The following is a 12,245-nucleotide window of genomic DNA, read 5'->3' on the forward strand; positions in this document are numbered from 1 at the left end:
GCATACAGTTCTGTAATTCCTCTAACAATGCTGTTCAGTTCATTTTCTTTTCGGGATCAGTCGATCTTGAATCCGGCTTCTAATTGAGTTCTTGTTACTTTTAGATGAATCTGGAAGATCAGTTTCTTTCCGACATCTGTAGCAGAATTTTAATGAGTTTTTTTCTTGACAAATCTTTGTTTCCGTCCACTCTGTGTATGTACATGCATGTATATAACCCTACCTAAAGTGATATATGTACAGTGTGTTCACTGGTTATGCACCAGAGCCGTCCACGCTGATGAACCCGATATAACGCACAGCAACTTCACTCGATCGGACTGCCTCATTTGCCGCTTGGAAGGAATGTAGAATTAGACTTTTCCTAATAAAATATTTGATTTCTCCTCCCTTCCGGATGCTGAATTCCTGATAAACCCCACACGTGTTGACAATGCGATGATAGTCTTACGAGGGCCGCCCACTCGAGAGGAGACCGTACATCGTATACATAGTCCCGGACACTCTAGAGACTGATGCAGGGCTAAGGCTTAAGGCAAATCCAAAGCATTTCTTCGATTCCAGATTTTCTTTTTCCAATTATTTATTTGCTTGAACACCACGCTGGAAAAAACTCACATTATATTACGTGTTAACCCTCCAGCTCAATTGCTTTTTCGGCATGGAGATCAGGTATGTTCATTTCGTGGTTAATGTCGAATTCAAGAAGATATATCACTTAATTACAGGAGCCCAAGAGTTCGAACTAAATAAAGGCGTTCGGCTTGTAACTGATAGATATGTTACTTGTAGATTTTAAGAGGAAAGTATAGATTATACACAACCTCAAGCAGATTATTATTATTATTATTATTATTATTATTTGTTTAATTGGTGTTTTACGTCGCACTCAAGAATGTTTCACGAAAATATGACGGCATTATGGTGGGAAGATCCAACTAAATCCCTGATTTTCCAGCTCATGTCGACAACTTTAGTATCGTGGGGATTGACTGATATTGAACCAACATGCGATTTCCGAGGTCCAGTATATATTGTGCAAGTATATATAGCCAATTAGACAAAAATTAATTATGGCAATCAGTCAACCAGTACCCATCTCCTATAGGAAACCCACGACGCTCTTGATTAGGGGATGTTTTAAAGGCAAAAGATACCGTGATCATTCGTCACTACACAACACTTTGATAGCTGCTTAATAAGAGGTTTGCAGAGCAATTTTCTTCATAAATATAAGCCTAAATAACCAACGCCATCTGATTAACCACAGATGCTAGTCAGACTCATTACCAAGCCCATGTAATTCACAATAAAGCTAGAATGCGTATACATATCTTAATACTGTTTGGAATATAAAGATATGAGAAACTGTATACGGTATTTTTTTAATGCAATTTTAACCAATTTGACGCCGTATAAGATTTTTCTCCAACTTTAAGTTGTATAGAATCATAAAGCAAAAGCCAAATCGGGTTCACGAAATAGGGTTTTTGTCCACACTGCAGCAATTAACTGATAAACGTGGGAAATCCAAAAAATATTCAGTCTTTGAGATGGACAATTATAGAAACCAAATAAAACTATAGTTATATTAGCTGCAAAGCTATTAAGAACTACGTCAACTACGTTGTAACTTTCGTGAGACAATGTTTAACCTCGTTCAAACGCTGGATAACACAAACCATCACTGCATACGTGAAAACGCCTGCCTGAACTCCAAAATTTACCACCAATTACACGCAATTACACAAACCATTTATTACTTTTAGGTGACCTTACATGAAGTTCGTAGGAAAACACTTACCTCCCACCAATATGATATGTATCCTTGTAGGCCATAAGTGGAAATGTTTGTCAGTTAATTGCCAAACCCTTCTCCACCCATGCAGGGAGCTGATCATCCTCTTAATTATTAGAGAAAACATTTCAAGTATGGTACTAAATCTCAGTCAAATAAATGAAATAAATCATGTCATGCGTTTCTAGATATGGAGTGAAAAATGATGGCAAGGACATCACATTGAGGATTACAGGACAATTTTCCAACCGTTGCGATTTGTTATTTAGCACATCTGACTTAGTTGTTTAATGCAGTTATATATATATATATATATAATTACAATGCATAATTGTTTCGTCTTGTTTGTGTTTAGCGTGTTGAAACGACGCATTCAGTTGGTCTGGCCTCGGCCACCGCCTGTTTACCATCCACGCGGTGTCACATTCCTGTACGTGTATACGTTTGTTAGCTTAGTCTGCGATTTACAGAACGTGACAAACTTCTTAACCACAACACTATAGTCGCTCTTTTAACATTCCCGCGACTGTTATCTTTACCCGCAATGTATCCATCTGTACAGACATTGTTCACTGCATTATATTGTCCTTCCTTATTTTAGGCCTATATATATATATATAGCATCCTTTGCTGAAACAGGAGCAGTATAAGTGCCCGAACATGCACACGTTCATATATACATGCGGGACCCTTTGTGAATCTGTAAGCGTTGAAACAACTAAAGATGTGAAACTCCAAAGCAGAAAACAAAACCCTCTTAATAATAATAATAAGGCCTGCATATGAATTTCTGACCGCTGTAACTTGTAGACGAGGATATCCGAGATAAGCTCATGTACTGATATAAAATTACACAATAATCTGTATTTTCTCTTTGCATTAGGTAAAACTAAATCTGTGAAATTTCCTTATATCGAATGAGTATAGCGTGTATTCGAAAACAGATATGATTACTGGCATCCCGTCTTTTTAATGAAAGTATTGGCATGGCACACCAAATATGGTTCAGCCCTCTCTAAAACATCACTGTAGATGGTTCAATCGTTTATAAGGCATCCAGGTCGATGGTTCAGTCGTCCATAAGACATCACTGGATGGTTCAGTTGTCCATAAGCCATCATGTGGATGGTTCAACCGTTTATAAAGTGTAAATGTGAATGGTTCAGTCATATAAAACGCATCACTGTCGATGGTTCAGTCGCGTAGAAGGCATAAATGTCGACGGTTCAGTCGTCTATAAGGCATCACTGTTGATTGTTCAGTCGTATATAAAGCATCACCCTGGATGTTTCAGTCGTCTATAAGTCGTCACTGTCGATGGTTCAGTCTATAATGCGTCACTCTCGATCCTGCACACATATGTATCATTCTAGATGAATCCGTCATATATAAGGCACCCCTCTCCATGCCACAGTGCATGGGCTAGCTGGCGCGACTGAAAGGATTTGAACGCGCATGGTTTCACTATTATAGATGTTAAAGGGGAAAAAAGGTAAAAATGAACTAAGGCTGATGGACTGGTTAATTGTGTTATTTGCTTATTTGCCTATTTATTTTTATATATGTTTGAATTCTATGACGGGTTTATGAACCAAACAGCCAGTTGTTAGGCATACTCAGTCGTTTTGTAACACAGACTTTAATGATGAAGTAGCTCACAAAGGAGTATACACACAAGTAACAGATTACCGTACTTAAACAATGTTCACAAAAATTTCCCTTGTATAGGTGAATATAAAGTAAAAATGTGATGTTACCACAGATTACCCTTCCACTGGCAGTAAGATCCATACGGTCCGCCTTAGAATTTAGACATTTGAATGCATTTAACTCCATTTTAAAACATCTCAAAAATAATAAGTAAAAATACTCTAAGGTAAAGTTTTCATCAGCCTACATAGTGATTCATACCTCAGTTTTGAGCTGTCTTTTCGTTTGAACGAATTACATCCATCTATACAAATATCCTATGCGTGCAGGTGAACGTTGCGAGAATCAATCGTCACAAGTAGATAGCACGACTTACCTCCTTACCATTCATACGCGCACATTATTCTGATTTCCCTAATCATTTAATACCACTCCATTTTCATATAATTAAGGGTTAATGTCTGTGCTTGCATATATATGTGGGCATCACAAGTTCAATTACGTTAAAGGAAGCACATAATCCTATAGCAGGTTACTGAAACCGGATAATGTATTGGAAAAGAAATTTTTGTGGTGTTGTTACCATGGTAACATATATCCCCAGCATTATCCTGCAACCGACAGTGCATATGGGCTTTATTTATGCATATACATGTATCGGCGTCCAATATTATCAGACTGTGTGAGTTCCTTCACGATGTTAGCTGCTTTATGATGTCTACTGAGTGATACTTAGGAGTAATGACTGACAAAGAACTATACGCACCCAGTAAATTCCTTCTATTTCCTTCATAGAATTGAACAATATAGTTACTTTTAAAACATCTGTTTAAAGAAGACCGTGAATCCCAACGCCTTGATCACGAAGCTTAGGCACAAAAATTCCTTAGAATTCGACAAAGACGCTTGTAGGTGGCTGCCATATTGGCTAGAAAGGCAAATGGTCTGTATTAAGACCTCGAAAAAAAAAATAAATTCGGGGTCTCGATTTCAACCAGATTCGTCACTCTTCATGCTTGCCTGTAGACCCACATATTCCTTTTAATAAAATGTCCTTTTTCATATTTGAGATCAAAAACTCCTTTTAATATAGGCCTATAACAACCGTTTTCACGCTGTGAAATCGACGTTATTTTTTTATGTGAGTGGTGTGCTGAGTAATCGCTAAATTCGTTAGCCGAAACTAAAGTACTGTAGGCTACTGAATCAAAAAGATTTCTTTTCAACATAAAAAATGGTGTACAATACAAGCATAATTAGAGACTCAAACTAGGAACAAATGTTACTAATTTCGTGGAATTCATGCGAAGTATAAGTAAAAATATGCCTAGCTATAGGCCTACACCCACCTGTACTCATGTACATGTAGCCAACGTCAACTTTCCCCTTATATACTGCTTGACTGGTAGTTGTACGTGGAGTCAATAATAATAATAAAGTCAAAGAATCACCAAGTAAATGTAAAAGGTTTCACTATAATCCCGGCATGTTGGTCGAAAGCTTGTGAAACCTTTTACATGTACGTGGTGATGCCTTGACTTCATTATTCGCCACTCACTATTCGCCATCCACTCATACATGTGATGAACAGGTAAATTTTGTCTTTGTTAACTGAGCTAAAACTTTATTCATTGAGAGAAATGTTCCTACATTAAACAGTAAAGTGATGCTTTAAGCTTGGCCTAACCCTAGCGACTGGAGGCGCAAGATCGTCTGGCGTAGGCAACGGGTAACTCGCCAGCTTGACTCACTTTTTGCTTACCTTGGGCTGGGCATGTGGATGTCGTAAACTAAACACTTGCGTGCCGTAAAGTGGACCGTAGTGTTGATGTTTTGAGAAAAGGAATGAGACATTAGTTCAAGGTTTGTAAAATCTGACATTCGTGCATTCAAATGGTGGCATATATCAAGGGGTATTTGTCTCATACATTCTTTCTCACGTGAAATCTGTCATTTTAGCCATAGGCCCTATTGTTCTCAACGGTGTGAGTAGTTATGCCTCGTTTGACTGAGTGCCGTACAACAACAACAACAACACTGTGAAGGAATCACGTATGATTAAGTGGAAATGCATTTTATACGATAGCCAAATTTGTTGTTTATGCTTTCCTTTGCCAAATCCATCAGGACCTCATATTTGACTTCGTATATTAATCAGCTTATTCACCGTTTCGAGGAGGTGATAAATAACATGGAGCTAGTGCTGATTTTTGCCGATTGCTGAAGTTTAAAGTAATACTGTAATAAAGTACAGGAGATTAAAACTACCATATCTGAAGGCTAGAATGCATTCTGATTACTTTTCCAGAAAGAATTTATTACATAAAACTGGTTATATTTGTCACTTTTTAATGCTAAAATTAGTAAATAATGTTGTTACTATGGGTGTCAAGCAGCAGTTTTTTAGTCATTAAGGTGGACCAGGTTATTACTTTTAGGTAGAAGGTGTAGACTGAGGCTTAAATTGTTTTATCGATGTTACACCTGATTCACGTTCATGTTATTTCTTCTTTTCTCATCCTTTTTCATTGTTCAGTCACAGAAATTTTCTGTTGTGGTTACAATGACACTTGGTCAGGGAGAGGAAAGCATGTCCCAGTCAGGCCAACAACAACAACAGGTGCAGCAGCAAGCATCCGGAAATTCATCACAGCCTGCTGAACCCAAGACCGCTGGCGTACCTCTCAGCGACTTTGTGTTACAGCTGGAGGATTATGCACCAACGGTAAGAAAAGAGCAAAGCCTTCGTGGATTAAGACTTATTCTCGAAAACAAGGATATGGAGATTAAAGTATACATGAAACGCTTTGGTTTTATTTGTCAATGTGAAGATTACATGTGTAAAAACATATAACAGTACAAACAAATTTTTCAACTTTGGGGGTGAAAATGGCTTCAAAGTACAGTTTTTTAACGCCCCAGCAGTCAGTCCGGAAATTAAGTAGCTTTCAGCGTTGACGTCAGCGATGATCCCTGTTTAAAAAGAACTCTGTTGGGGACAGACTGAATGGGTCTGGCCAAACGGGAGTGGATGTGTGGGGAACAGACCGAATTGTGTCGGGTGTTGGGGTGCGGAAGGGGTGCTAAGCTGGCCTGAAGGAGCTATGCAGTATCTGTGTACATGTCACCTTACCCACACTGTAGCGAAAACGGTTCACTGGCGCGGCACTTTGTGAGTGTTCACTGAGTTCTGAGCAAGATCAACGATGACATAATTTCTGAAAAAATCTGACGGTACACGGAAAATATGCATAATGTAGAGTGGTAATTAAAAGGTATAAAAATTCCCCCTAGATGGAAGTCATTTATCAAAAATTTCCAGGGCATAATTTTCTTCATTTGGCATAGAAAAATTATCTTTGTTTTTCAGTTCCTTTTCACGAATCCTTTAACATTATGAATTAGGAAGCATATCGATGTGTAGAAGTTTGGTGGTGTTACTTGCCACTAACTAAACAAAATTTGGTAGAGGATGTGAGGAATATCTTCAACTGCTGAATATAGGTGACAAAAGTTAAAAGAAACAAGACCATAGTAGTTTGTATTCAGTGAGGTTTCATGTTGTGATATGCACTTTGGTCGTGATATTGAAAATTTGTCAGTAAAATATCAGCTATTTCATGAAGAATGTTAGGTAGGCATTTTCTGAAATATGTGTTTCTTTTCATTAATTCAAAAATTTTCTTTTCTTTTATTTCTGTCAGATTCCAGATTCTGTAACGGCATTTTATCTGAACAGATCTGGATTTGAAGCAACAGACCCAAGAATGTAAGAATATTATGAATAAATTACTGTGTAGTATTACAAAACTAGAAATAGACATTTATATATTAGCAATTTTTCGTTCATTTTTACATCAAGCAATTCACAGAAGTTCATTGTAAATTTTCAGAGTTGAGCATATATTTATTTGTTTTCCTCATGTGATGGCTACTTGGAAACACTGCGCTACAGTGTTCAACATCATGCAATCAAGAGATAAATTTGTATTTTTCAGCGTCCGCCTTGTGTCACTGGCAGCTCAGAAGTTTGTTTCTGATATTGCTAATGATGCACTCCAGCATTGTAAGATGAAAGCTTCAGGGCAAAGCTCCAAGAAACAAGGAAAGGTAAAGCAATGACTAGGTGTTAACTGATATCATCTTTTGTAATGAAATAATCTTGTGTAAGCATCATACTTATTATTCTTGTACCCCAGCCCTTGGGATACTACAGTGTTTACTCTTGTACCTATATTAGTAGGGAGTGGGCCTTGGCTGAGTGGATATAGGAGCTTTCCTTTCAGTTGCTGGAATTACCCAGGGAATTTGTAGATTGTCTTGCTCTCACTGCTTGTGGAGCCTTGGGGACAGTAGGCGTTGGCCATTTGTGCAGTCTGAAGTTTGTTAAGGACCAATTAGGACCACAGTATGGTGTGCATATCTGTGAGAAAGTTTGTCAGCAGCTTCATGTGAAAAGGTTAACAGTTCCCTCCACCTAAAGTAATTTGGACAAAAACTGTGCAATTTGTTGTTCATTCTTGCCTATGCATTGACAGATGTGTGCATGAACTGGTATCTTTGCACCAGTACACATGTAGTAGTGGTCAATCTGCATGGTTATCTTGAAGGACAGTGGCCTTACAGGATCTATGAAATGCTTGGATTTACTTCTAATTTTGGAGTATAGGATGTGGCCTAGCATAAAAGTAGACAAAACGTTCTCAGGTTTTTCCCTGGAACATAAAATGACTTTAAACTGCAGTTTCCCTGAGGCCCCAGCAGTCATTAAGTAGATTGCTAGGGTGACATCCATGGTGATGTTACGGGAGATCCCGAATTGAGAGAGCTAAGCTTGTCCTGCATCCCAGAATGCTCATTGATGATGTCATTTCTGAATATTCCCGACCAGTGACGGATAAAATATAGGGGTTATTAGGAAATATAACATGAAAAAATAATTCATAGTTTTTTGACATATCTTTCTTTATTTTGCTTAAAACCATACTCTTCATTTTATTGTAACTTTGCATGTAACCTTTGAGAGAAAGTTTTTGAAAGCAATATCTGATGTTATGTTTACAGGACAAGAAGCTCACTCTGACCATGGAGGATCTGTCCCCAGCCTTAGCCGAGTATGGGATTAATGTCAAGAAGCCCTATTACTTCACATAGTCGTCACTCCAGCAAAATTCACTTGTTTCTGTTCCATTCATCTGTGTCTCTATCATCATTATTCATGTAGAATCATATCCCATAGCTCAATATGCCCATAACTTTTTATTAAACGGTGTATATTTACCACTAGTTTCTTTGTCGGTGAAAATGTTTCAAGCTGTTAGTCATGTTCATGCTGGTCATGTGTCTTGTAATAAATTTTGTGAATAAATGAAATGGATAAGGTGGCCTTATGTAATGTCTTTGTATACTCTTTGTTTCTGTTATGCCAATCTTTTCCATTGGTGGTTTAGTTAGGAGCTTTGTTTGATCGCAGTGCTAAGGGGAAATAACTCTGTGTTTTCATGTAAACTATAAGTCTGGCTTGGCTATTCAAGGACATTAAATAAATTTTTGCTGAAGCTTTTGTGTGAAACTTTGAAACAGGTACTTGAAAAAGCTTTTTTCAGTTTTCATCCAGTAATAAACTTGAACTATTCTTGTGTGAACTGTAGAGAGACAACTAAATTCATGGAACCACGGTATGCGTGAAGAAAGAAAATTAATAAATTGATAAATGTACTGACTTCCATGTGTACTGTGATTTTTGTTTGCCAAGGATAGTGGATGATCACATTTATTAGTTATTCCTTATAAATGTTGTAGACATTAGACATACTGGCTTGATGTTATAATTATCATTAAAATGTGGCTGTGGTGCATTAAGTGGGCAAGTGTCAGCACTAAGACTTGGTGTCCTTTCCTTTGTCAAGACATCTGAAGACCTTAAAACAGTAAATCATAGAGGCTATTTCCCTGCCATGATGCCCAGCATGAGAGAATAGGCCAAGCACTGCTCAGTTCAATGTCTGTACACTGTGACTGGGTCTTTGGTGTCTTCAGCAATATGTCACACTGAGGCAGCACTTCAAACATTAGCAGTGGGACTGGCCAGATATAAGGAGATATTGTTCCGTAATCAAAGAAATAATGTTAAAACATGTTAAACCCCTGGCCTGGTGACAAGATCATGTATCTGTAAAGAATATCTCATCCTGCTGTAAGGTTTAAGGATCTCTTGTTTTGGTGTCAGGATTATGTAACTGTTCTGGATATCTTGTGCTGGTGTCAGGATTATCTAACTGTTTTGGATATTTTTTCAGGTGTCAGGATTGTGTAACTACTCTGGTTATCTTGTTCTGGTGGGAGCCTCCCACCAATGTGATTGCTGTGTGTTCAAGTCCAGCTTATGCTGGCTTCATGTCTGGTCTTATGTGGGAAGGTCTGCCAATAACCTGCGGATGGCCCTGCCCGGTTTCCTCCCACCATGATGCCGGTCACCGTCATATAAATGAAATATTCTTGAGTACGGCATAAAACACCAATTAAATAAATAAAGAAATAAATCTTGTTCTAATATCAGGATAATGGAACTGTTCTGGTGGAAGGACTTTGTAGCAATTGTGAATATTTTATGTTGGATATACAAATTTAGCACCATGGTAGGTGTGCTGGGTCTTTGATGCTGGCCTCCTCTGGTCATCACAGTGCCTGGATCACAAAGCAATCAACCAGGTTGGCCTGGTGTCACAACAGCATATTCTGCCTAAGTTCTGTGGCATATGCCTGGTGTCACAACAGTGTACTCTGCCTAGGTTGTGTGGCATATGCCTGGTGTCACAACAGGGTACTCTGCCTAGGTTGTGTGGCATGTGTCTGGTGTCACAACAGCGTGCTCTACTTAGGTTGTGTGGCATGTGCCTGGTGTCACAACAGCATACTCTGCATAGGTTGTTTGGCGTGTGCCTGGTGTCTCAACAGCATGCTCTACTTAGGTTGTGTGGCATGTGCCTGGTGTCTCAACAGCGTGCTCTACTTAGGTTGTGTGGCATGTGCCTGGTGTCACAACAGCATACTCTGCATAGGTTGTTTGGCGTGTGCCTGGTGTCTCAACAGCGTACTCTGCCTAGGTTGTGTGGCGTGTACCTGGTGTCACAACAGCGTACTCTGCCTAGGTTGTGTGGTATGTGCCTGGTGTCACAACAGCATACTCTGCCTAGGTTGTCTGGCATGTGTTTGGTGTCACAACAGTTTACTCTACTTAGGTTGTTTGGCATGTGCCTGGTGTCACAACAGTGTACTCTGCCTTGGTTATGTGGCATGTGCCTGGTGTCACAACAGCATTCTCTGCCTAGGTTGTGTGGCATGTGCCTGGTGTCACAAAAAACATACTCTGCCTAGGTTGTGTGGCATGTGCCTGGTGTCACAACAGCGTACTCTGCCCAGGTTGTGTGCCATGTGTCTGGTGTCAGAACAGCGTACTCTGCCTAGGTTGTGTGGTGTGTGCCTCATGTCACAACAGCGTACTCTGCCTAGGTTGTGTGGCGTGTGCCTGGTGTTACAATAGCATACTCTGCCCAGGTTGTGTGGCATGTGCGTGGTGTCACAACAGCATACTCTGCCTAGGTTGTGTGCCATGTGTCTGGTGTCACAACAGTGTACTCTGCCCAGGTTGTGTGGCGTGTGCCTGGTGTTACAAGAGCGTACTCTGCCTAGGTTGTGTGGTATGTGCCTGGTGTCACAACAGCGTACTCTGCCTAGGTTGTGTGGCATGTGCCTTGTGTTACAAGAGCATGCTCTGCCTAGGTTATGTGGCATGTGCCTGGTGTCACAACAGCATACTCTGCCCAGGTTGTGTGGCCTAGATACCTGGTGTTACAAGAGCGTACTCTGCCTAGGTTGTGTGGTATGTGCCTGGTGTCACAACAGCGTACTCTGCCTAGGTTGTGTGGTATGTGCCTGGTGTCACAACAGTGTACTCTGCCTAGCTTGTGTGGCATGTGCCTTGTGTTACAACAGCGTACTCTGCCTAGGTTGTGTGGTATGTGCCTGGTGTCACAACAGCATACTCTGCCTAGGTTTTGTGACATGTGCCTTGTGTTACAACAGCGTACTCTGCCTAGGTTGTGTGGTATGTGCCTGGTGTCACAACAGCGTGCTCTGCCCAGGTTATGTGGCATGTGCCTGGTGTCATAACAGCGTACTCTGCCCAGGTTGTGTGGCCTAGATACCTGGTGTCAAAGCAGCAAACTCTGCCCAGGTCATGTGGCCTAGATACCTGGTGTCACAACAGTGTACTTTGCCTAGGTTGTGTGGCATAGATACCAGGTGTCACAACAGCATACTCTGCCTAGGTTGTGTGGTATATGCCTGGTGTCACAACATTGTACTCTGCCGAGGTTGTGTGGCGTGTGCCTGGTGTCACAACAGCGTATTCTGCCTAGGTTGTATTTTATGTTTTATGTTATGTAGCACAGTTTGCTGTCAGAAATTCCCACCTATGGGCCGAAGAGGAGCCAGCATGAGATGGACTTGAACTCACAGGGACCACATTGGTGAGAGGTTTCTGCAATGAGTGATTGCGCCGAGTTGGCACGCTAACCACTATGGCCACGGAAGGTCCAAATAGTATCATATATTTTGATCCACTTTTTATAACTTAAAAAAAAAAAAGCATAAAACAAAAACAATCAATTAGGCGTACAATAATTGAAGCAGATTATCTCACTGATCTAGCTCAGAGGCGTAGTTGAAACCCCCAACTTTTGTCCCTTTCTTGACAAAACAATTTTCAGCTCTAATAATGCAATAAGTCAACTAC

The 12,245-nt window shown here is 40.0% G+C and overlaps 1 protein-coding gene across 2 annotated transcripts; it reads left to right on the forward strand.

Moving 5' to 3' along the window:
• Positions 1–5,254: 5,254 nt before the first annotated feature.
• Positions 5,255–9,171, forward strand: LOC135475411 (transcription initiation factor TFIID subunit 10-like). Of its 2 annotated transcripts, none has more exons than XM_064755296.1 (5): positions 5,255–5,311; positions 5,985–6,173; positions 7,153–7,217; positions 7,447–7,558; positions 8,513–9,171. In XM_064755296.1, exons 2-5 carry the CDS (start codon positions 6,012–6,014, stop codon positions 8,600–8,602), a joined length of 429 nt encoding a protein of 142 aa, XP_064611366.1. In that variant the 5' UTR covers positions 5,255–5,311; positions 5,985–6,011; the 3' UTR covers positions 8,603–9,171. The 2 variants fall into 2 exon arrangements, with proteins under 2 accessions (XP_064611366.1, XP_064611369.1); XM_064755299.1 differs by having other exon boundaries at positions 5,991–6,173.
• Positions 9,172–12,245: the final 3,074 nt, after the last annotated feature.

The sequence above is a fragment of the Liolophura sinensis genome, chromosome 9 (assembly GCF_032854445.1).
Source record: "Liolophura sinensis isolate JHLJ2023 chromosome 9, CUHK_Ljap_v2, whole genome shotgun sequence".
NCBI lineage: Eukaryota > Metazoa > Mollusca > Polyplacophora > Chitonida > Chitonidae > Liolophura > Liolophura sinensis.